Raw genomic sequence first — 26,672 nt, 5'->3', positions numbered from 1 at the left:
TAAGAAGTCTTTTTCCATGTGGTATGGAAAAGGAATGAAGTCACTCTGAACCTTCTAAAGATCTATAATACTTTAAAATAACCATTATTCAATGAATATTCATCAAACCCTAACTCTTGATGAGGCTTGGAGAAGGAGAAAGAAAACTAACCAAACAAGTCTTTGGGAGGTGCCAAATCATAGTGCAGATCACAAGAACTGTGAGAGGATAGAGTAATAAGGAAATAATCAAGTCTGAAAATTAAATGATTTTCACCATCTTAGTTGATATGATGAGTGTTATGTAAGATGTCGGTTCATGGTGGGCAAGGGCTTTTATTCTCACCTCCTCAGGCTCTAAGTAGATAGAGAATTCTCCCAAAGGGCATCTGGATTTAAACAGTGGACCTTGTCTAGTGGCCTGCAGGAGGCATGACTGGTTTGAGGAAAATTTCTCAGGTTTAACAGGAGAATGCCCAGGCAAAGAAGAAAGAGACCATTTCTAGTGTGATGGGAGAGGTGGGGGCTGGAAGTGTGGGAAGGCAATGTATGGGGCATTTAGACACCAGAAGGTAGCAAAGCTCTTTGTAATGTTGGTGAGTCATTCATGGCCCCTTTTATATCATGAGAATTAACACCTGGGTTATACACTTAATCCTATTTTATCACTTCAACATTTTGTAGAACGTCGTTTGACACAGAACCTTAAAAGTCTATGACATGGGGCGCCTGGGTGGCTCAGTGGGTTAAAGCCTCTGCCTTTAGCTCTGGTCATGATCCCAGGGTCCTGGAGGCCTGTATTAGGCTTTCTGCTTCCCTCTCTCTCTGCCTGCCTCACTGCCTACTTGTGATCTCTGTCAAATAAATAAATAAAATCTTAAAGTCTCTGACGTAAGGAATACATGACATTGGGATTCTAGTGAGGTCTGATGAATAAATATAACGTTAAAGCACATTCCTAAGAATCTACTTGATAAACCAGGTAGACTTACTCTTAATAGGTTGTTCTGGTTGGCTGAATTAATAATGAATGCTTAAAATCACACCTAATGCATATTTACTCAATAGTCAAAGAATAGTCTGAATGATGACTCCATGGGCAGTTGGAAACCCAACATAATAAATATGTATGTAAAAGCTTTAAAAATGGCTACTGCATGCTAGAATTATGTAGCTTTGATCTTTGTTTTCTATCCTTCCAATTCCACCTGATTGCTATACGGCAGGATTTCATTTTTGTTATAGCAAATAATAAATAGTGTAATTATCCTTTAAAAATTTTAATAACCTAGGGAGAATTAACAAAAATTATGATCATACCAGGTACAAAATGAAATATTATAACACATAACTTGGGAATAACTGCTTGAAAATAATTTAGAAATATTTCCTATTCCCTATATCTACAACTTCTATTTATTACTTTCAGATTTAAGTTTATGGGGAAGATTCTTTTGGCTTGAAAATGAACAATATTTTTCATAATCTGACTCAGGGCCAATGTATTCAATTTCACAAGTATGTATTGAGCTGCTTTTGTGATAAGAGATATGGCAAATTGAATGTTATATTGCTTTTATGGAACTTGCCACCTTGTGTCCCAAGCAAAACTTACATCAAGAAACTGTCTTGATGGTTCCCTACAACCATTAGCCTTCTCTTGTCCACCATCACTGCTTCCTCAGATGCTTGTATGGGGGACTTTTTACCCACGGCATCTCCAGTTATAGTAATCACCAGGTCTAGAAGTTAGGAATGCTTACTGTTGAGACATATGGTTGTGTTTGCTTGTCTGTGTATTTTATTTCCAGAAAGGGCAATCATTCTTTAGCTTCCCTTACCATCTTTATAACACTGACCAGATTTTTATTTATTTATTTATTTATTTATTTATTTATTTATTTTTAAAAGATTTTATTTATTTATTTCACAGACAGAGATCAAGAGTAGGCAGAGAGGCAGGCAGAGAGAGAGGAGGAAGCAGACTCCCTGCTGAGCAGAGAGCCCAATGTGGGACTGGGATTATGACCTGAACCAAAGGCAGAGGCTTAACCCACTGAGCCACCCAGGTGCCCCCTGACCAGATTTTTAAATGTAATCCTTAGGAAGTTAAGAGAAGGTTAGAACACTAGAATTTAAAACAAACAAACAAAAAAGAAAAACAAAACAAAACAAAATCAACAAACTAGATTGCATAACCTCTAAATAATTTTTAAAACCTCTGTATACCTTGTAAATTTTTAGGTGACATTTGGCATTTCTCATAATAACATCAAATAGATGCAAATTTACTTTCTGACAATAGTTACAAATACAATTTTGAAAATACTGAAAATTTTAATTAAATTGTCACATCACTTTTAAATATATCTAATGTATCTAATCTGAGCTTCATACCTCATAGGTATGATACCCATTGTCCAATTAAAAAAAAAACATGGACAAGTTCTGCTTTCATATTTGGTAATTTAACATTATTTTTCTTCCTACTTGAATTTCTATTACAATTCCATCTCCACTGTAGAGTTTTATTCTAAGTAACACATTTACGAAATATTAAAAATTCCACGTATGTGGACAAATATTACCTAGTGTAGTACTGTGGTCAATAGTACAGGAAATAGAGCCAAATTTCTCAAGTTCAAACCAAGTTCTACACTTGTCACCTGTGTGATATGGAGAAAGTTCCTTAATTCTCTGTGCCTAAGTTTTATCATGTAATTTGTTCCCCTTTTTTGTTTCTCTAGGTTTAAGTGCTGATCAACCTTGTTTCACGTAAAGAGGTAGATGACAATGAAAGGACTTTTGATATCTATCGCCCCTCAAATTTGAACTTCCTCCAAGTTAAATGCCAAAAAGTCACAGTGGTCTATCCTCAAAACACTTTTTTTTTTTTTTTTTTTAAAATGCAAGAGTTGACAGCTCAGTGAGAATATTTTTCAGTTTTGCTGCAAGAAAAGAATTGAAAATACCTGTTTCTCAAAATGTTTCTGGAACTTGAGCTTTTAATTTCTAAGAAGTATATGAACAAAGGCTTTAGTCGACTTGTCTGACAGCTCTTAGGGCCTGTTACCCTTTCACTTAGAGGCTTCAAATTTTACTTGGTGTTCTCAGAGGGTCAGGAAAAATGTAGTAAATTCCCTTGCTACATCTTGGACAGTAACATTTTTAGCCAGCTTTATTAATGGTATAATTTACATGGCACAAAATGCACCAATTTAAAATGTACCGTTCTATGCATTTTGACAAGTGCTTGAAATTGTGTAACCACCACCAAAGTCGTGATTTAGAGCATTTCCATCACCCCAGATGTTCCCTTGTGCCTCTTAGAGTCAAGGCCTGCTGCAAGTTCCTGGCCCCTGAGCTTTGTCTTACTGTGTTCTACTTCTAGGAACTGCATAAATACCTAAGAGTGAGTTTGCTGTTATATGGTTAGTGGATGCTCAACTTGATAAGAAACTGCAAACTGGTTTGGAAAGTGACCATACCACCTGCAAACTATGGGCGTTACTGTTTATATTCTCACCAGTACGTGCTATCTTTACTAACTTTTCATTTTAGCTATTTTATGGGTATTTAAGTAGTACCTTACTGAGGTATTGCACTTATCTAACTATTAATGATGTTGAGCATCTTTTCCTATATTCATTTGCCATGGCCACGTGCTTATTTGCTTTACAGTCATTCTTTGCCTGTTTATTCAATTTTTTTTGCTCATTCAAAAAATTGACTTACCTTCTTATTTTTGGGTTGTTAAGAGTCTTTATATTTTCTAGGTCAATTATTTTAAATATATGGTTTTTGTATTATTACATGTTTTTAATATATTTTTTTAAACCTTGGAGCTGCAGATTTAGCTCATCTAATTTATGAAAAGCTGTCCTTCATATGTCCTAACTGGCAAAACAGGGGCTCTTGTTAAACCAATCAGCCAAATCAGACTTTTTGTCAGAAAAAAAAATCTGACTTCATTTTTTAATTCTAACTAATATATCAATATGGGTTTGGATTATCCTCAAGAGAGAGGTTTTTTGGGGGGTGTGTGTAAAACATTGGGGATGGAAATGCTAGCATGTTCGTGGAGATTTTTCTTCACTCCCACTCTAGAGTGTTTATATATTAAAATATTCCAACCCAGGTAAAAAAAAATACCCTGTTCCTATTAAAAATAGAGCTTCCCTATGACCCTGCAATTGCACTACTGGGTATTTACCCCAAAGATACAGATGTAGTGAAAAGAAGGGCCATCTGTACCCCAATGTTTATAGCAGCAATGGCCACGGTCGCCAAACTGTGGAAAGAACCAAGATGCCCTTCAATGGACGAATGGATAAGGAAGATGTGGTCCATATACATTATGGAGTATTATGCCTCCATCAGAAAGGATGAATACCCAACTTTTGTAGCAACATGGACGGGACTGGAAGAGATTATGCTGAGTGAAATAAGTCAAGCAGAGAGAGAGTCAATTATCATATGGTTTTATTTATTTGTAGAGCATAATAAATAGCATGGAGGACCTGGGGAGTTAGAGAGGAGAAGGGAGTTGAGGGAAATTGGAAGGGGAGGTGAACCATGAGAGACTATGGACTCTGCAAAACAACCTGAGGGTTTTGAAGGGGCGGGGGCTGGGAAGTTGGGCCAGCCTGGCTGTGGGTATTGTGGAGGGCACGTATTGCATGGAGCGCTGGGTGTTGTGCATAAGCAATGAATTCTAGTACACTGAAAAGTAATGAAAAACAAAACAAAACAAAACAAAATGAAAAAAAACTTTGTTCCTAAAGTCTTAAATAGATATGTATGTAATCAATTAAAAAGATAAGAAGCCTTTCACAGACACTATTATTTTGAATTATTCCTTTAGCTGGTGCTTGAGTCTTGTCTTTTCCCCTGGGCCTCTCCACCATAGGTAGATGAGGGGTGGCTAGAGTAGGATTTTCCTTTCAAGGGGAGAGCCCTGCCAAGAAAGGGGAGGTGGAGAGGGGGAACCTAGGGCAAGTACAGCCCTGGGGCATCTCAAGCAGGGGAGTTTGGGGAAAGCACACATATGGAAATTGAAGAAATGGAAACTGATTCCCTATCCATGCCTGCATACCCTTGGACAATTTCAAGAACTCCCGGGAGTATCCATAACATAGTATAAAGACTCTCGTGCTACACTAATGTGGTTTTTGAAGAGGCAAACACTTGAGAGGCAATGGGTTGTCAAATATTCCAAGAAAGATAAATTGTTTCCTGCTGGAAGGGAGTTAAGTTTCCTAGAGGGACAACCAGAGTGATGTCTTTGAGGAGTCAGATGAGGCTCATATCCAGAATTTCTTCAATCCAGTTGGTGAGAGATTTTAATGCACTGCTACCATAATTGAAGTCTCTTTCTCTGTGTCTCTCTAAATACTTATGTTCTCTCTCTCGCTATATACATGTCCATATATATTCATATTCATGTTTATACATTATGCTATGTATATAAATGTAAAATTTTCATAAAAGGTGATAGTAGTCTTATTTACCAGTACATGAAATACTTTTATTATTATTTTAAATGGTTGTCATTGTCACACTGTTTTTAAGTCTTTGATTAATGTTCCCCCAGTATGATTTGCTTGGGGACAACCTCAATCTGTATCTGTGGGAGACCCAATTATTAGAATATTTAATTAAGAGTTTCTTTCAGGCACTTCTCAGAGAACAATCTAAGATTAGAGAAACCCCACCTTATTTATACCTCTACAATTGAAGAAATCTTGACAGTTGTCACAAAGACTCACACAGACCAAACATTACAAAAATTATTTTCATTTATTTAAGCCTTTAAAATAAAATATTCATTTAATATGATACTCGCAGAGGCAATAAAATACATAATTTAGCCGGCTTTTCAAACTCATTTAAAAATACAGAGCTGTCATTTTACAAAGCTCAGCTATTTTTCTTCCCTTGAGCATATCAGGAAAAAAACCACAACTCACAAGATACCATTCCATGAAAGAAAGCCAAGTTTTGCCTCACATATCTGGATCCTATAGGGAGGAAAAGCCTGCTTGCTTCAGCTGCTGGCATCCAAACCCTCGACTCTGGGTATGTTGAAATGATCATCTGAATTCACTGTGTGGCTTCAGTACACCTGCCTGTTTTCTGTTTGATGAGGAAAGCACAGGAGGTACTTAACAGACAGACCAGTGTCTTTCTTATGCACCCTCGGAAGTGTATTCTTTGAAACTGCCTAATGGAAAATCTGTACCATGTCTCCCCTGCTGGCCTTTAATAAAAATCTTTAGTCCCTTTTAATATATTTGTCTAATGATGAAAAAAAAATATAGGAGCTTTATTCAATTGTAAATGTGACCCTCCTATAAAAAGGCATAAGTGTTACAATTTTAAAAGCATATTCCCTCACCCTCCATTGAAAGCTCAGAGGTGATCTTCGTGTTCTTTGAATGCTGAGGAACACCAGCAGGATCTGAACTCACCTCACCCAAACGCAAAAGGCCCTTTGGAACCCAAACACTCGAAAGGAAATCTATGAGGCAGGGAAAATGTCCAAATGGAAAACAGAACTAAACCACTGTGATCTGAGTTAAGAATGTGCCCGCTTTTGCTGCAGAATGAAGGAAAAGAAATTCAATTAGATCCAACACGCGGTCAGTTGTTTCCCCCTTGACACGGAACCCTGCTGCCGTTGATCAAATCCCCCTGCTTCCTCTGGTGACACCTACTCACAGCGCGCAGACAACCCGCTGGGCAGGGCCCACCCGACTTCTGGGCCCTGGGCATGTCCTCTTCTTCAAATACTGTTTAATACCCACTTCCCTCGTGGCTCCCTGGTTTCATTCTTTTTTTTTTGGTAACATCTAACTCACCCTTATCATGCATTTCAAGTGGGCCTTTATTATCAGTGTTTTTCCTTGCATTTCCCATCATCTCCCATGGAACTGAATGAACTCACTCACTAGAGTAGGGCTTATTTTTGCAGGATCTCTGCAGTCTTTGAGCCTCCTGGCCCCTCCCCGCTCCATGATTCTTAATGTGGGGTCTTCCCGTGAGCTGAATAGACCTGCCTCCTACAGGCAAACCTTGAAGAAGCCCCTTTCTAGGGCTTGAAGAGCTCTTTGCCAAATTTAAGACATGGGAAAGAATTCTGCTTTTCCTAAAAAAATCTAGTGGTGTCACTGGACTCCTGAGACAGAGCAACCAATGTATAAGGTCACTGATGAGTATGGGCCAGATTCTAATTTGGTGATTGAATTCTATTTAGTAACTCTTTTCTCTTATTTTTGCTTTTGGGCAGTCCCTGGAGAAGACTGGCTTTTTTTTTTAATACAGGAAGTCAGGCATTTGTCCATGTTATACAACAAAGTTATATAAATAAATAGGTTACAACATTTTCAAAGTAGTAATTAATATGTCAGTGGAAGATGTTCATTTCAATCTTTTTACAATCGTAAATACTGAAGAAAATCTTGATCATTTTATAATAATAACAACAATTCATTGCATCTATATTAAGATACAAAAAGTCAGGTTATGAGATTCTGGTTAAGAATCTGTTCAGGAGTTAGGACGTTCACAGTGTTACCAATGTCAGTTTTAGTCGGAGGTCCAAGGATATTTCTTGGGCATATTTCAAAGACAGTATATATATATGTATGTGTGTGTGTGTGTGTGTGTGTGTGTATATATACAAATATTTGTCACATTAAGGATTTGAACCACCAGTCACTCGGTACCAAAACCAGTGTATGGATTCAACGGGAATTTAAATTTTCACTTTAACTTTTTCCTGCCAAATATCCCATCAAAACCAACAAATCTTGTTAACAGAAGCATGTACTTTTGAGTTTTTCTCTTTTGTCCAGGCGATGTCTACCTTCCATCTGGTTGAAATCCTTCATTCACCTTATGGAGCGATGACCCGGAGACCATTTCGTTTTCTTTGCTCTCTGAAAATTCTACATTATTTTTTCCATGATATTTCTTGTATGCCACATACGCTAGAAAGTAATACACAGGAGGTTAGTGGAGTTTCATAACAATTAGCTAAAAGCTTTTTTTTTGGGCAGTGATTACAATCTGTGGCTCAAAATCAGCTTGCACTTTCTGTAGGTTGCATGTTGCTTAGAGAAAGTGGAAGACGTTCTTTAGTTCCACAGCCAGCCATGGTGGGAGGGATGGTTGTATTTCCTGGCAAGGGAAGGTGAGCAGTGTATGTGTGTATACACGTGCAACGTGCCCATGAGTGGGGTGGTGGAAAGGCGTGAATCAGCCCATGTGGTCGCAATTTTGAGCCATATTTTCTATATAAGTTTTATCTGTAATAAGAGTACTATTTTTTAATCTACACAGCTGATTTTTCTTCTACTTCTCAATTAGTTCCAAAGTCAACAGAGGGAGAGAAAGTATTATTTATTGGAACTTCACACTTACAATAGGTATACTAATATTGTCTATCTCAGAGGATAATTGTGAACCTTCAAAAAAAAAATAAAACAGTAAGACGCCTAGTATGGCCCTGGGAGAGTAGTCACTGCTCAGGAAATGTTCCCTCTCATGATACACAGCTGAGAGAGACAAGGATCTGCTTCAGAGATCTTAATATGTCACAATCCATGTCTCCTTACTGGTCCCTTTAGCAATATATTAATTTTGAAGCCACTGAGCTATTGAGTCTATTGAACTGAGCTTGTGGTTCATTAAAATAGTCCAGCAGTTTTATTATAAATTGTTTTCAGCTGGGACTTCTTCAACACACACCACTTATTTTATTTAACCAAATTGTTTATTCTCTTCTTTCCTTCTTCCTTTCCTCCCCTTCCCCTTCCTGCCTTCTGTCCTTCCTTCCTTCCTTCTGTCCTTCCTTCCTGCCTCCCTCTGTCCCTTCCATTCCTCTTTCCCTTGTTCCAGAAAAATTAAAGCTTCTAATCCTTTTACCAGAATATGTTTCCAGGCACTGCATATAATTAATAATGATGACTTCCTCATCTTTATTTTTACTGATAAAAATGTGGGAAAGTATAAGGCCAATACCAGTACCTTCCTTCCCATCATTCCTTTGGCTTATTTATGAGTCTCTTTTGAGTTAGTTATTCAACGAGCAAATTCACTGAATTGTTCTATCAACCAGTCTGCTTTCTCTGGCTTTCTGGTAGACATCATTAGCGAATTATTCGGAAAAATCTCAAGGTGTACCGAATTGGATGTATGTCTATCATACATGACAACAAGGTTATTAGACCATGGACTTCTGTCTCCTGTGTGAGTGATAGATCAGTGGAAAGTTTCCGAATGGACCCAGAGAGTCTTATATGAGAAGGAAAGCTCTGCTTTGAGAATAGTGTTCTGGACAGTAGCACAGAGAAGAGTTAGTGCCTACGGGCAAGTGCAATACCTATTGGAGTGAAGAACAAAGCCAAACCAGACACAAACAACACTGGACCACTGGACATTCTACAACTTAACACTGTCATTATTTGTGTCTTTCACCTTCACTATATAACCCTCCTTAAAAATCAATGAGCTTAAGGTATCAGTCTCTTTATTTAGAAAAAAAAAAGTAGAGCTTAAAAATAGAGGTTAAACATATCAGTCCCTGGAGAAGAAAATGCAAGGCAAGCTTTAACTAGGTGAAGGCAACAGGTAGCAGGTGCTAAGGACTAGAGCTGGAAACTACAGTAGAGGAAAATGAAAAACCAGGTTAGTTATCCCTAGGACTTGAAAAAAGGATGTGTTTGCTTTGACTGTTTCAATTATATGGACATTACACAGTGTAGGCACACATGAACACGCACTCATATCTATCTTCCAGTTTAACTTAGCCTGATAAATATCCCTTGTATACCACTGTTTTGGATAATAGCCTATATTTACAAAGCATATCAAGATGATGATCTGGAAAAAATGCCCAGCTTGGGTTTCTGGAAGCATGTAGAAAGACACAATAAAATTCTCCTAACAGGTTAATATGTCTCCCTAATTATTGAGAAAAAGAAAGCTGATGGAGAGAATTGACCTCTATTACTCATCATTTAAAAGTAATAACTGTATAGAGTATATAAATATAAAAATACATAAAATATATAAAAATTACATAAAATATATAAAAATAAATAAATACTCTTTACTAGAGCCTTCTGATAAAATTGCAATCTTCTTGGGACGTCATGGTAATATTATAGGTAGCTTTTCCCATCCTTTTTTTTTTTTTTCCACCAGAAAGGAGTTTAACTTATGACATTCACTGCCACAAAATATTATTTAAAAAAAAATGCCATCTTAGCTCCCTGAGGCTTTCTCAAAGAGGAACATCATCAGCAACACGTGATTCGCATTACTCCTTACTTCCTAGGAATATTGCTGCGAAGGCAAGCTGGAAGATGCTGTAGATGAGTGGGAAGGTAAACACGAGGTTGAGTTCCTCCTGGGTGAAGGAGAGCTGCACGATGGTGGAGCACAGCTGAGTGTTCTGCATCCCTGTTTCCAAAGCAACTGTCCGGCACCTATGAGACACGTTAAGAGGAGTTACCCTTTTGTTGTCAGTAGTTTTTACTTTGTTATTGAATAACACTGGAAGCAGATATAATGTGGGAGCGCCTGGGTGGCTCCGTTGGTTAAGCCCACAACTCTTGATTTCAGTTCAGGTCATGATCTCAGGGTCGGATACTGAGCCCCGTAGGGCTCCGCGCTGGTTGTGGAGACTGCTGGAGATTCTCTCCCTCTTTCTCCGTTCCTGCCCCGCTTTCCCCTTTGCACACTTGCGTGTGTGCTCTCTCTCTCTCTCAAAAAAAGGCAGACATAAGGAGAACAAGTACATATATGTGTATATATTCATACCTGCTTTGAATGTATATATTTATTCAACATGTACTTTTACTTAAACTACATAGATATATAACTTCTTAATATATATTATTGTATACTATATAAATATTCTCTCTATATACATAGATAATATCTGGCTCTAGTTACCTTTTCTTCTTTTTAAAGATTTACCCTTCCTTTTGACAGAGAGAGAGTGCGCATGAGAGTGCGCGGGAGAGAGGCAGAAGGAGAGGGAGACAAGTAGACTAGCTGCAGAGCAGGAGTCCCCATGTGGGCTCAATCCCAGGACCCTGAGATCAATTACCTGAACCGAAATCAAGAGTGGGATGCTTACCCAACGGAGCCACCCAACTGTGCCCACCCTACTCACCTTTTATGGTTGTTATGATATTGAGAAAATGGATATAAAACTCTACAAAAGTTAAAAAAGCATATGCAAATAAAACCATTGTTGTTACTGTTTTCTCATTAAAAAAGATTTAAAGATAATTTTTTTTTTTTTTTTGTCCAGACAAACAAAGAACACTGACTTGCTTATTTAGTCCCCTGAGCAGTGGAATAGATCTATATTTGTGTCTATATATTATATATCTGTGTATATCTTTGTATCTGTATATATGTGTGTATATGTATGTATATATACTTATATATAAAGACTTTATATTATGGCATAATCTTTATTAGTAGGTAATATATTCAATATAAATAAAATTACATTTTGAATAATACATATACATTTAAAGCAGACATTTAAAAATTAAAAATACAGATATGAAAAGAGCAGGATCATTTATATTAGTGTTCCATAAATTCAAAGTGGGCTCATTTCACTCTTTTTGATTATGCCCTTGGTAACTGTGCAGAGCACAGAGCAGGAGCTGAGAAAACACTCAAGATAGAGTATTTGTTAGAGTTCTTTCAATTTTAAGTTGATATTGTTTTTCTGACTAAATCTTGACTAAAAAAAAAAAAAAAGTCTGCCGGGTAGATGTTATTGCCCCATTCTGCAGATGAGAAAAGTCAGAGGAAGAGTGAATGCCTGTCCTGAGGTCCCAAGGTCAGTAAGTGGTAGGCCCAGGTCGGCTTGATGGCATATATGTAACACTCTCCACTACCGAGTCCTGAGCATCTCCTAGCCTCATACATGCCCTGACGCTGACACCTGCTTTTTTTTCTGCCCATGGAGTCAGACGGGCTGGTAGGAGAAGAAAGGTTTCTACTTGGGACCAGACTCATACATGCTAACCCCAGTTCTAACATCAGTGCCTTGGGATGGTGAGTCCATCCTGCCACTGGCTGGAGGAGCCCTTGTGAGTGACAAGGCCAGCCTGAGTGCTTTTGCTGAAGTTACTCTGTTTGGAAAATAAGAGTGTGAGTCATTGAAGGGGTCAATCTTCATTGTGTGGGGAATGGTCCCCAAGCATTTGAGCAACAGAGAGGCTGTCAGTATTTTCTTTCTGGGGGGCTTATACAATTTAGAAATGAATGAGTCTATATCATGACATAGTCGGAAATGGGGTGAATGTTATTAAGGGTGAAAAATTTCGAATTTTTAGCAGTATTTACAGCTGTTATGGGTTGAATTGTTTCCTCCCAAATGGATATGCTGAAGTCCTAATGCCCAGGACCTCAGAATGTGGACTTATTTGGAAATATAGTTATCACAGATATGCTTAGTTAAGGTAAAGTAATGAGGGTGGGCCCTAATCCAGTACGACTGGTGTCCTTATCATAATGTGACATTTGAATACAGAAACATTCATAGAAGAAAGACAATGTGAAAGCAGCCATCTATAAGCCATGGAGACAGGCCTGGGACAGATTTCCCCTCACAGCCCTCAGAAGGAACCATCCTTCTGGCTTGCTGATCTTTGGACTTCTGACCTCCAATACTAAGTGAAAGTAGACTTCTGTTGTTTAAACCACCCTGTCTGGGGTACTTCCTTACAGCAGCCCCAACAAATGCATACTACAACTCTTACAGAAGAAAATTTCCAGTCTGATTTACCAAAACACCATACCTGTGCCAGGGTTGACCAGATACTCTAGCCAGTAAAAACCCTAGAGAGTATCCGGCCAAAGGAAATAGCATTCCTATGATCCACAGTTTGGGAGCGATGATCCAGGCACTCTGGTATAGGATTCCTCCAACGACAGCTATGAGCACAATAAGGATTGCGCCTGTGATGGACCCGATCTGGAAGTAAGACACAAGCAGACCCAACAGCTGTAGTCACTGTGAAGTCACTGTGTAGTGTATTCCCCTCCTGATGACTGTGGTCAGCTCACCAGAAACTGCGGTGTTTGTCCTATGTTCTCATTTTTTAGAAAATATCAAGACCTCTAATGTCCATGCTCCATTAGCCTGAAGAAGACGTTCTAGCTTGGAAATGATCCTTGTTGGAGAGGAAGAAAGCCAAGTCAGCAAGAACTGGAAGACCTGGCCTCCAGATTCAACTCCTCCTGCTCTCCTTCCTTTGGTAAGTCATACAACTTCTACTAGTCCTGCTTTCTTTATCTGTAGCTGAAGATAAAATGTTGCCCTAGATACTTTTCATGATGATGATAGTGAGACAAGGGATATAAAACTCTACAAAACGTAAAAGAGCATATGCAAACAAACTACTGTTATTACTGTTTTCTCCTTTTCACATTAAAAAAAAAATTGAGATTATAATTTTTTTTTTTTGGTCCAGAGGAACAAAGAACACTGGCTAGCTTATTTTGTCTCCTGATCAATGGGATATATGTATGCCTGCATCTACATCTATCTATACCTTTATCTGTATTAATATATTATATTAATATATTTATATCCTCTGTGTCTTTATCTTATCCATATCCATCTCACCTAGGTAGAATACAGCAGGTGAAGGGGAATGCATGGTTACTGATTACTAATGGGTACTAACATCTACCAGTTGCCAGGTGCTGAACTGGCCATATGGATTCAGAGATAAGAAACAGATGATCTATTTTCAAACAGCTTTCTTGATCTATTTTATAATACAGAACCACAGAACAGAGATCAGAGCCAAGTGCCATGCGAGTACAAGGTAGAGTAAAATCAGGAGACAGTATTTGAGTTGAGTATCTCAAAGTGGGCATAGAATTCTGCCCTGTAGTGGGATCAGGAAAGGCATTCTAGAAGAGTGGATGGCATATCTAACAACATCAAGTCCCCCTAGATGGAGGATTATAATATGATGAGAAAACTGATTTAGAATTCACCAGAACCAATTTGGAATTCACACTGTGGAGCATTTGATTTTTCAACCTATGGCATGGAGCACTTACCTTAAGTATGATCTTGGCTTTATGGGGCCATTTGTGATTAACAAATATTCCAATGGAAACAGGAACAACAAGAGCGACCAAAGATGTACCTAAATATGACAGAGGAGACATTTCATCAGCAGAACACAGAGCACAGGACAGAGGAAAAGAAAAGAGTAGCTGCTTGAAGAAAGCTTGGTCGGTCTCCTTTCTTGAACACCCAAAACAGACTCAAGCAAAACAACAATAAACTCTCCGTCTTTACTCACGTCAGTGAATAATTTCATACTGCCGATACAGCCTTGATAATAGGGATGGTATAAATCCTTTTTGGTGCTCTTTATACTGATACTTTTTTAGTTTCAATTTATTGGAATCTTGGCTTCTTTGCTCTTTGGATCTTTATATCCTAGGAAAAATACCTCTTTAAACTTTGTGTATATGTTGATGTTTGTGGGGTACACACAGATATTATACATCTCCCTGTTACTTCCCCATAGTAGAGATAAAACAAAAAGTTCAAAATTCTCCAGGCATTCCATGGACTAATGACTTCTGGCTCAGACTCAGCTCGGTTATTCAAATCTACGGCAGAGAGGTGAGAGAAGAGGTTGAAAAAGCGTGCTTTAAATTTTCTGTGAGATAATATATTTGGCGACCTCTCAAGTAATTATAATTCTTTGCAGGAACGTGCTCACCCAGCCAGATAAAAGAGTCGTACTTCAATTTCTCTGTGTTAGATTTACTGCTGTTCCCATGACATGTGGTTTGTTCCTCCATGTTACTTAACACTCATTGGTCCAATCACTGCTTTTATATAATATAGTACCAACAACTTCGAACTTCTGATGGGCTGTTTCTTTTTCAAATATCCTTTTAAAGCAGTAGGGGAAAGTGGAACGGAATAACGAAATTTCGAAAGTGGTTTTTACTTAGCATTGGAGTAGATTCAATGAGGACTCGAAAATGGATTCTAGATTGCAGGGCTGTAAATATGAATTTAAAATGAACACAACAGTGATGAAAACATAATTTCTTTGTAGCGTTCTGGTCTTCCTGGCAATACAAAGGTCAGCAGTTACTTTTTCCCAGAACTTACTCAAAGGGATCAAGGCATGGCCAGGAGTACCTGCGGCAGGAAAAAAGGAAGATGGGGGGGACACATGGGGAGAAAATGGTGGAATACAGGATATGGAAGAGTTGTTGGTACATAGGCTTGTGAGAGCTCCCAGAAAAATCCCCTTTGGGAGGAAGGAGACTTCTTCCCTGGGGTGTCCAGACTATTCTCTAAATTGTGTGAAGTTTGTAGGCCTTAAATTACAACCATCTTGATATGCATTGCTTGTAGTGTGGTAACTTAAATTGGTGCAAATGCTGTGCTTGGAATGTCAGTGTGGTCAGGTTTGGGTACTGTGTACTTTAAATGTGTTGGCTCTGTGAGGGGAACGACCCTCTCCCCCTGCCTCACCATGGTCGGGCCCCTCATGCTGAGCCTTTATCTCCTCCCTGAGGCTATAGGATCTCCAGCCTAAGGCTATAGGATAAGCCTGCAAGCAGGACCACCTGCCCAAATCGTGTTTCCTCTCCTCAACAAAGGAGGCGCGGGACAGTTTTTCCGGGACTAGAAGTTGACCAGAAAAGACACTCTTTGCCCTTCCTTGCACTCAGAGTATGCGGCTCCCACCTGAAGAGGTGGGTTGGTGTGACTCTTGACTCCCCAGTGGGGTAAAGATTCTCTTTCTTTCTCAGGGCTGTTTTCCCTCTTCTTTAAGTGCCTGCACACCGCCCCCCAACCCCCGGCCCCAAAAAGGCCTGTCCAGTTCCACCGGAAACCACGGCTGGTGGTTGCACCACCTGAACCATAACTCAGCCTTGATTGAGTTTACAGAGCACATATAGGAGGAAGGAAAGGTGGATAAAAGTGAGAGGCGGACAGTCATAGTGGGGTCGTGGAGCCAGGTTAGCTCAGAGTAGAACCCTACAGGCCGTGGGGAGGGTGCAAACCGCCCAGCCCCTCTGCGCTCTGATTTCCCCCATTTGTGAAGTGGGCAGAGTTATGTCTAGCTTCCGCTGCTGCTGGGGGAATTAGGTGATGAGGCAGGTGCACAGTGCACGGCGCTGGACACCGTCCAAGAGACCGCGGAGGGGGAGGCAGGAATGGCAACCGGTGGCAGCTCTTTTCAGCGGCGCCAACTGTGGGGCTGCCCTCCTCCACCTCCACGCACCCATAGGAGAGCTTAGCAAGGGTGTTTTCCCTTCAGAGCGAGTGGGCATCGTGGGGGGCCTGGGTTTGGGGTCCTGCGCACAGAGAGCATGCGCAGCCCAGGGGCACTTCCAGCTCCTTGCTCATCTGGGACAAATGAAACCTTTACCCTGGGCCTTAGCTCTCTTCTCTAGAAAGTGTTGAGAACAACTTGTGAAGTAATCAGGTTGCTTGTTTTCTTAAAGGTCTAGACAAACCAATAGCAGGAAGGTTAAGTTGGAAAGCAAGCCTGGACAAAATGGTGAATAAGCAGAGTTAATATTTTTGTTTCTTCAAATTCATCATCATCATCATTATTATTTTAATATTTTCCTCTTCTTTTCTTTTTTTTTCCTCTTTTCTTTTCTTTTTGTTCTGACCTCTTCTCTGATGACTTTTACCTCCACTGAGGTGCTAATTACTCTTTCTTATGTTTTCGTCCTTTCAAAATTTATTCACATTAAAGGGTGTGGTATAAGTCATTCATACTATAGTTCAAGTTATTCAATATTACCCTGGAATGTTTTCCAGATGGGAATGGATATCTAGAGGAGAATATTTTAAAGCTTAAAGTATTTTTAAAAAGATTTTATTTATTTATTTGGCACAGAGAGACACATATTTATATATTTGACAGAGGGAAACAGTGAGAGAGGGAACATGAGCAGGGGGAATGGGAGAGGGAGAAGCAGGCTTCGTACTGAGCAGACCCTGGGATCATGACCCCAGCCGAAGGCAGACACTTAACTACTGAGATACCCCGTTACCCCAAGCTTAAAGTATTTTTTAAAACAATAAGTAATACAGAATTAAGGTCCTTACTCAGCAGACAGGTTCTTTGGGAGACCTACAATGTACACCATGAAAACAGTCTACATTGTTTGAGTTGAAGGAAGATGCCCTCCTGGGGAGTGGACTGAGAGTTAAGGAGCATGAGGCCTAGGAGGTGACTGATTCTGCAGGGTCACCCTAAAACCTGTTTGTGGGTGATTATATCTGGTATGATGGAGTTGCCCAGGTCAGTAAAAGGACCTTGTGCAGAGAAATCCCATACTGAGGAAGATGTGCCAATACAGGTCATCCCTGATTAGCATTTTCAAAGTTTGCTCAAATTCAGTTGTGTAGGCCCCAATCCCATTTTTATCATGGAAACAATCTTTTGTAGAAACAAAGGATTTTCGACACAGCTGTCCAGCTTCCCATGCCAACAGGAATTCCTTTACAAACATCCTTCTGAGTCATGACTTAGCTTCGTTTACACGAAGCTCCCTTCAGTGAACACCCACACCTCCCGAGGCGGCCGGTCAGCTGAATAATGACTGTGCAGTGTGCCGCGTACCTGGTGATATGTACGATCTCACCTGTATCTCATCTTTTATGACTATAGCTCTGTGAGAAATGCCTAGTTTGGGAGGGCTGGGAAGTAGTTCATCTTACCCTGGATCCCATGTTACACAAATGACTTAATTTCCCACTGTCATCCGCTGTCCCAGAAACAGAACAACAGCCCCTTTGGGGTGGGGGTAAACATCTGGGAGCAACATGAGTGGAGACAGGGTCATGACTAGCAGACTTGACTCCTGCGCTATGGTAAACGCCAGTCACCTTTCCCTCTTCACAGTGGCTCACAGTCAAGTGTGATCTACAGTATGTCTCATCTGGTAGTTTCCAAGTGCCACACTCATGATTGCTTACTAAGTGCCCTAATTTCAAATCATTGGTAGATTTTTTTTTTTTTAATATTTCTTCGATCTGAATGTCTGGGAGCAAACTCATGTTCCCACGAGCTAATTGTACTATGGGTTACATAAAGGACAGAGCCTCTTGTGTCCCAGCCATCTTGGCTTCCTGAGGTCCAGACAGCGAAGTCTTCAGTCAGCCCCTCTACCTGATGATTTCGATGGAGGAAAAGCAAGTTTTCCTGTGGGGTCAAGGTTTGGCGTTGGATTCTGCCAACTTGCATTGAAATGCGGCGTGAGTTGTAATGAAATCGCAATAGGGCTGGTGCAAGCAGGGGCTGAGCCTGGCCTGAAGATAAACAGAATAGGAGGGGGATATTCATGACTTACTTACCTATGTTATTAAAGGGAATGACGATCGTCCCAGAGTTGACCCACATTTTGGTATAGATAAAGAGGCACAGCGGCATCATTCCCAGGGCAAGCAGCGTGGAGCATGTGGTCATGCTGATGCTGAAAGGAAATGGGCAGGTTGATTCGTCCACCTGGGCTTTCTACGGCGAGAGCTTGCTTCATGGTGCAATTTGGGATTAGGAAGTCCCACAAAAGATGCTCCGACAGCAGCAGCATCCAGGCTGATGGATGGACACAGACATGCGCCCATCTCTGTGCAGGTCCCAGCCTTGGGTAAAATGCTGAGATCTGGATTTGTTTTTCTAGTTTGTCTTGGGTCATTCCTCCCTCCCCATGGGTTCTCAAGGATCAGAGAAGATAGCTAATGGCTGCTTTAATTTATTATTTAGAAAGGTGCAAAGTGCTTGGACACTCCACCGTTTGGTCCTCCAGAGAAGAGCAAACACATCTATACCAGCCAAGACTTTAGGGGCTTTGCTGTGTTTGCCTGAACTGAGACGAGTTGGGTCTCCCTGGACCTTTGGAGGAGAACACATACCCAAGAGAGGGAGCCTCGGTGTCTTTTTTGAAAGCAGACATTATTTTCCCAATGCCTGTGACCTGAGAAAGAAAGAGGAACTGAGCAGGCAGGGGAGGCCTGGATTCTATTTTCCACTAAGAAATTTACCAAACGTGTGTCCAGAAGAACTAGGGTTTGGTACTGTTCCTCCTGAGAGCATCTGGGTTTCAGTGAGTGGACCTGGCTGGGTAAGCGGACTTTGGCTTTTGACATGGAAGAATACGTGGAATGGGGCTATTTTCAGCAACGTGACAGTGGACCGAAGAGAGGTGTTTGGGCAGTGGGTCTTCCTGGTCCCGTCTAAGGGCCATGAGCCCAGAGGCACATTCTCTTCCTGGGATACTGAGCTGTTAAATGTCTGGGCCGACATTAAAGCCAGACACTCTGGGTAGGAAGCAGGCGTGGCCACTTACTACACTCTATTCTTTGGGTAATTTACTTGACTTCCTTTTGCCAGCTTCCTTATCTGTGAAATGAAGATAAAATTGTCGCCACCTCATAGGCTGTGAGGACTAATGACCCAATGAGTCCAGTACTTAGAGTAATGCAAGGCTTTTATTAAAATTCAGTTACTGTGTAGCCATCCAGCCATTGTGTGTATGCATGTGTGTGTGTGCATGTGTGTGTGTGTGTGCATGTGTGTGTGTGTGTGTGTCCAGCCATCCAGCCATTGTGTGTATGCATGTGTGTGTGTGTGTGGGGTGGGGGGTTCTGGCATAATACAGAATCAGGAAACTGGAGAAATTTTCTGAAAGTTCTTTCTCCAAAAGTTGTAGCATTGGAGACTATCAGTGTAGTAATTTCTTAAAGATATTATATGTGGACTTGAAGGAAAATGTGAAATTATTTTTATCACCTGTGCCCTCCCATTCCCCTGCCCCCCACAAACACCAACAACCACACTACACAAGTGTTAAAGGAAACAGCTGGAGGTAAGGAATTTCATTTTAACGTATGAAACAGTTTTGGCATGAAAATAAGCGTTGTGGCAATAATGTTTATCGGGGCTTAACTTTCTTAATAACCATTAAAAAAAAACTGTAGATGATCTCACTTAAAATGTGTTTAAAGATTTTAGGAAAAAAAAGTACTAGTCTTAGTGCAGCTAAAATAATATAACACCAACCAATGCTAGGGATGCACGTAAAACATTTCCAAGAAGTTCCATCTATTTATGGTGACAGGTTAACTTAATTGAGATACAAAAAAGGGATGCTAAGGCAGAATCCAAAACCAGAACAATACTTTTCAGGAACAGTCCTACTTATAATTAAAATACTGGAGTTTATAAACTCTCTCCCTTCCTTTGACATTATCTTTTTTATTTTTATTTACTTATTTTTTAAAGATTTTGTTTGTGACAGAGAGAGACACAGCAAGACAGAGAACACAAGCAGGGGTAGTGAGAGAGGGAGAAGCAGGCTTCCCGGGGCGCAGGAAGCCTGAAGCAGGCTCGATCCCAGGATCCTGGGATCAAGACCTGAGTCAAAGGCAGATGCTTTACGACTGAGCCACCTAAGAGCCCTCTTTTTTTATCTTTTATTTAAAAAACAAATTAGAATGGATTTAAGGTTAGGGCCATGATGACATTCCTTTTATCTCAGAGTCTAGTGTACTTTCCAGAGAGAAGAGGACAGGAGAGGGGTGCACGAAAGGAAGTGTTTTCTACCGGGATCAGAGAGCCAAAAGGGGGCCAAGAGTTTTTTTGTTTTAAACTATGAGAACAGCATTTCAAAGGCAGTCTCTTTCTTTCTTTGTTTTTTTCTTTCAAATTTCTGTGGGAAAGCTTCAATTTTGAATTACTGCTAAGACAACTTATGAAGTTGTATCATGGTTTTGAGTTTAGCAAGAATAGTTTCTCTTTTTTTAAATTAATTTATTCTTTTTTTTTTTTTTAAAGATTTTATTTATTTATTTGACAGAGAGAGATCACAAGTAGGCAGAGAGGCAGGCAGAGAGAGGGGAAGGGAAGCAGGCCCCCTGCAGAGCAGAGAGCCCGATTCGGGACTTGATCCCAGGACCCTGAGATCATGACCTGAGCTAAAGGCAGTGGCTTAATCCACTGAGCCACCCAGGTGCCCTAGCAAGAATAGTTTCTTAAAGAACATGAGGAAGGACAAGTCAACAGTTGGCGAACGGAATGGTCTAGCTTTGGTGGGCCACCTTGACCGTGAGGCATTGCAGAGGTACAGGAGACTAGATGGCCCAGAAGTTGATGCCATTTAAACTAATATGAGAACAATATCAAGCCACTCAAAATGAGATGAAAAACAATTTAAAGGTAATAGTTTTAGGGAGCAATATAGGGGGATAGATTAGCAAAAGAAAAAAATCATCTTACTTGAATGGAATCTGAAGTTTTATAAGAAGCATAGGTGTCAACATAGAAATACTACCATGAATTTTTATTGGAATGAGGAAAAACATAAGAAAAGCAAAAATATCTCTTGTCTTTAATTTTTGGGTTTAGCTCTATTAAAGGTTTTCTTTTTAGAAATAAAAACAATAAATGAGAATTCAGTAAGTGTTGAGGAATTTGGTGACGTTAGTGATGAGGAAAGCCAAGACTGTTATCATATTTGAAGTGAAACACCAAATTTGAAAAATCAAAGTGTATACAGATAGTGCTAGAAATTGGGGATGTGGTAAGTGATAGAAACAATGTTGAACAGAGGTTAAGAGTCTGGATAGGGATAACTGGATAAGTCTGGATCCAAATTATAATTTTGACATGTACTGCCTTTGTGACTTTGGTGAAGGTTATGAGCCTTAATTTTATCATCTGTCAAGGGCAGAAAATCATAGTATTATCTCAAGAGGATTGTCTTGAGGGTTGAGTACACCAATGTATATGGAATACTGGTACTGTGCATGACTCCTAACAGTGCCTGGTCAATGCTGACTAGTAAAATAAAAATAAATGCTACATGAGAGAAATAAAGTTTGGTTATCAGGAAAAACAGAAAAAGTCGAATACTGTTAGGTTAGCTCAGAGTAGAGAGGAGCTGGACATCTATGTGGTCTCAATGGGAGAGATTGCTTCACATTTATGATAAGTCAGAAATGTGGCTTATCTTGATCTTGAACAACTGAATTAACCATGAAAACTGATCTGGAAGATGAAAAAATGCAACAGTCTTTAGTCAGAGAACAAAAGACGTGGAAGAAAAATCTAGAAAGTATTAATATTAGAAAATAGCTAAAGGGAGCGTAGCTAACAGATGGCAGTGAAGGAATTGGGGGCAGTGGAGGAAAGGACGCATGAGCAGGGATTCTACAAAGATGAAGTCAAAAAAGGGAAAATAGAGGAAAAAGTCCTTGCATGGTGTGGCTGAGGTCATTGCTCAGAAAGGAGGCTTGAAAATGGGGGATCTCTGGGAATACAGCAGGCACAAAGGAGACAGATGTCTCTGTGTCCCCTGAACTCTGGGTCCTGCCCCCAGCAGATTCACCTGAAAATGTCACCTTCATTCTCCCAGAAACATTTTGCGCATAGGATACCCATAGCCCAGCTAGAACTGGTAAAAATACCTGTACGCTAATGAGATTCTTGCAACAATTTTCTAGGCTGGAGAGATCTGAGAAGGAGCTGAAATATCACTTGCTCTACTTCAATGAGTGCGGTCCATAATTTCGTTAGGGATGGCCGTCTGCTTTTGCTGTTGTTGTGTTGTTGATGTTTATTCTTTTTCACTACAGGTTGCAAAATGTAATGGCGTCCTAGGTTCAGATGAGGAGGGATGAGGAGGAGACAAGGGTGTGAAGGGGGGACAGTGGGGACAGGGGATGGGAGTGGGAGTGCGAGGGGGCAACGGGGGAGGGGCGATGGACTTAGGGGTGGGAGGGGGGAACAGGAGGCTCTGGGGGGAGATGATTTGGTTTCATCCCCCAGAAACCACAACCAGGAAAGTTGCTATAGATGGAATAGTTTTGTGGCACTGTGTGGTATCTGTCCGAGCAACTAGGAGGCGGTACAGATACCTGTTGGTCTCAACAATCCTATCTTGGTCGCCATTGCCGGAGTTCCCAGTTTAAGTGGAGAAGGTGAAGTTCTCAGAGGACAGAATCGACTCCAAAAGAATGGAAGGTGTTGGAAAACTGTTTCCCAATCGCTGAGGTGATAATCTCTTAATTTGCTTTAAAGAAATATTTGAACGGCTTTTCCTTTAACATGTACGATGCATAAGGTCATCATCTTATGTAGTGGCATGATTGAACTCCTTTCAATGATCATGAGCCGTCATGATAGGCATCATGATGTGCTCTGCTAAAATATAGCAATGTCCTCCGGATGGTTGTGTTTATAGAGCCGCTGGGCTCTAGATGAAGTGATGCAGAGGCTCCTGTGTCTTGTGAGTTGTCTTCATCACTTTGCAGGCATTTTTTGGTCTTCTCTCTGGAGGTCAGGCTTTCTGGGTCACTTGCTGCTGTGGGACATAGGCCTTCCCCTCTGGCGCCTCGTTCCCTGCTCCCACCTCTTATTTTCACTTATTTCACTTATTTCAGTGCTGGGAAATAGCATGATAGAGCTCTAGGACTAGGGGATGAAGAAGGTCCTGTGTAAGGAACATTTGTCAGATTAAGCTGGATTTATTTTGGCTGTGTAGAGTCTTTTCCTGGGTCTTGTTTGAGTTCTGGATAGGTCGAGTTGCCGGCAAGGTGACTGCTGGCCTGGAGAGCCATTGGTGTTATTTTGTTATTGCAAGACAAGGGGGTTCTGTGGAGTACACATTTTCTAGAACGAAAATTAAAAATTCCAATGTCGTATGTCCCATTCAGGGATAATTCTGACTTGTTGCACCTTTCGTATACACTGATTCAGCTGGACGTTTTCTCCCGAGGTTTCATATTCTATTTTGGTTGGGTTTTTTAAAAAACATATTTTTATTTTTTTGAGGAGTTGTTATATAAGGTAGGTAGGATTACATAATCATCTGTTTCAAGACCAGTAAGATTTCCTTAAGACCACAGAAAAGTGTAAGTTGGAGCTTTTAGATTAGGTCCCTACAGTTGTAGCCTGCAGAAAGAAATCTGTTTCAACAGCCAAATAACCCAGCATCGTGCATACTTTTCCATCTTACAAAAACGATTACACATGTGGCATTATCCTGAGGTAGAAGACTCTCTCGTTTTGCTCAAGAGTTACAAATATTATGGAAAAGCTGGTCAGCGGGTGTCAAAGTCCCATATTCAATTCAGCTCACTCGCTGTCGTGGGTGCTGGCTTTGAGACTTGAAGAACAGTTTCAGAACAAACTAAGGTGAAGTCTAAAAGGACCGTATTGCTATGTGGTGGTTCACAGATTAACTAAACCTGAACAGTTGCCATCCTTTGTTCTTTACAGGACTTCCTTAGGGGGAAAAAAAAATCTCTTGCAAGGAGGATATGGTATTTCCTTAAGTGAAAAATACGTGAAGTGCAGACACATCGTTTGTGTGGCTTTTCTGAAGCGTTGGGAGGATCAGCCCCAGCTGGGATGAGACGGAGGCTCCCATTTGCTCAGTAGGCACCGGATTAACATGGAATACAGTTGTACACTTTGCAGCGGTTACATTTCTATACTTTAAGCTTCTCTCTTCTGAGTAGAGTAGCTGGTGATTAACAGAGCTGATTACCTACCGTATAGTATTTAATAAGCACTCGTTACATTAACTCCTGGCTGCTTTGCAGAAATGCATACCTTTCCCAGGAAATGAGGAATTGTCAGGGAAGGAAAAAGACATTTCTCTATTGAACTTAAAGCACTAACTTTCTTGGTCTCATCACATTAATGCTTCGTCTTACTTCCATTAGTTTTTTTTTTTTTTTTTTTTTTTTTTTTCCTCAGTGCTAGTTCAGACTGGCACGGGAAGAATTGGGCAAACATTGCAATTTAGATTACTCTGTGGGAAGCAGAGAAACCATTTTCTGTCTATTTTATAGTAAGGTAAGCATAATTAAAAAAAAAGCTGCTGTAGGGTTTTTTTTTTTTTTTTCCCTTTCTTTTCTTTCTTTAAATGCCAGCAGAATGAGGCAAATGTACAAATTCTTCCTTAGGCTTTATACCAGGAAAACGCTTCTTCAAAGATCTGGCTTGATTTGTGGAGTTGACCATTGTCTCAGCACAGATTCTACTGTTTAATGAACAATTTGATTTCATGATTGCGCTCAGAGCTTCTCATCACCACAGAGAAAAGCTGTTTTGTTTTGTTTTGCTGGTACCAACAAGGAAAACTTTTTCAGGTACACGTGTGGCTCAGAAAGAATCTCTTTTTTGAAAAACTCTGGATCATTTCCCAAAGATAAACAGCTGTGGGCTGAGTTAGATTAAAAAGCACAAGTACAAAGTATAACCCCCAAATTCCAACAGCTAAGCAGTTGTACAGGAAGGCGAGCGAATCCATTTAGTCTCTTCTGTTTAATTCCTCAGTTGTACCCTAGATCAGTGGCAGATCAGACGGACATCACAGTGACATAGGCTTCTGAAAAGATTAATTCATAATATGATCGCAGTATGCAGAGCTTTAGATATCTTACCTCAAGTCCATGTCGCCATCAACCCAATAGGCCAAGATATTGGAGGCGGTTCCTCCGGGACAGCATCCCATGATGAGTACCACCACGGCTTGGAGAGGGAGGATGTCGAAGGCCACTGATAGGATGAATCCTGTGAGGGGCATGATTCCAAACTGACAGAGGAAGCCGACACAGATGCCCCACGGCCGCTTTATGTGTCCTAGGAATTTCTTGATTTCCACGTTACATCCCATGGAGAACATCACCATAGCCAAAAGGACGGTCAAGACAGTACTCAGTACCACACTGAGAATGTCATTGAAGTTTTTCTTAGTTACCACACAGGACGTGCCATTGCACACAGTTGCACTGGCCGGACAGCCCGTTGAATTATTCATTGCTGGATTTGCTGCTCAGATGGTCACAGAAGTCCGCAGAAGCCCGCAGAAGCCCGCAGAAGCACCAATCTTCTGCTTCTCACTAGATAAATAATGCCTAATCCAAGCACATCAAACTTTTAAACCCTTCTTAAACATGTGTCACTTGGTTTTCTCTTTCAGAAGCCACCTGGGAGAGGCAATAAAAAACAATAAATGCTAGCATGTCAGTTTTCAGAGGTAACATTACGACACAGCACAAGTTATGAATCATACAGTTCCTGCCAAGTCATTGGTCCGGTTGGAGAATTGTAATTAATCATTTATTGGCATGATAATGAGCCATGCCGTAGAAAAAAAGCAGTGTTAATGTTTAATGCTGGGAAGGTTTGTTGAATAATGTCAGTTAAGTGACACTGAGAAACCACTCAGGAAATGACAGAACATTGGAGGGTTAAGCCAGTACCTTGTTCACTCACCATTCTTTGAATGGGGGGTGGCGCTGGGTCTTGAAAAGTCAAGTGTCCTATGCCAAGTTAAATTGCAAATTAGTGTCAGGCTCTGAATTGGGACCCAGACCTCCAGTTTCCACCCCCAAATCGTCTTCCTACCGTATCAATCAGTCTGCTCCTACTGGTCTATAGTGTTCATAAAGTATATGTAAGTTTGAGAAACACGTAGGGTCTTGGAGCAAACCTATGGTAGAGGAACATGCAGGAGCGTAGAATGTTTTCTGTCTTGTGTGGTGGGGAGGGGGCTGACTAGTGGAGTCACCCTCAATTACACAAGCGATTATGTGTGTGTCGTCATGGTAACAGAGTGCTGTTTGAGATAGA

The 26,672-nt window shown here is 40.5% G+C and overlaps 1 protein-coding gene across 1 annotated transcript; it reads right to left on the bottom strand.

Moving 5' to 3' along the window:
• Positions 1-5,759: 5,759 nt before the first annotated feature.
• Positions 5,760-26,076, bottom strand: SLC10A2 (solute carrier family 10 member 2). Its single transcript, XM_059144526.1, has 6 exons — positions 25,481-26,076; positions 18,386-18,504; positions 14,092-14,180; positions 12,816-12,991; positions 10,315-10,472; positions 5,760-7,970 (listed from the first exon to the last, which is right to left on the bottom strand). The coding sequence occupies exons 1-6, from the start codon at positions 25,855-25,857 to the stop codon at positions 7,843-7,845; spliced, it is 1,047 nt and encodes a 348-aa protein (XP_059000509.1). The 5' UTR covers positions 25,858-26,076; the 3' UTR covers positions 5,760-7,842.
• Between the last annotated feature and the right edge of the window lie 596 nt (positions 26,077-26,672).

Source organism: Mustela lutreola, chromosome 13 (genome assembly GCF_030435805.1).
Source record: "Mustela lutreola isolate mMusLut2 chromosome 13, mMusLut2.pri, whole genome shotgun sequence".
Lineage (NCBI taxonomy): Eukaryota > Metazoa > Chordata > Mammalia > Carnivora > Mustelidae > Mustela > Mustela lutreola.
Note: the sequence above shows the minus strand (reverse complement) of the source record. Positions and strands in the feature narration are given on the sequence as shown.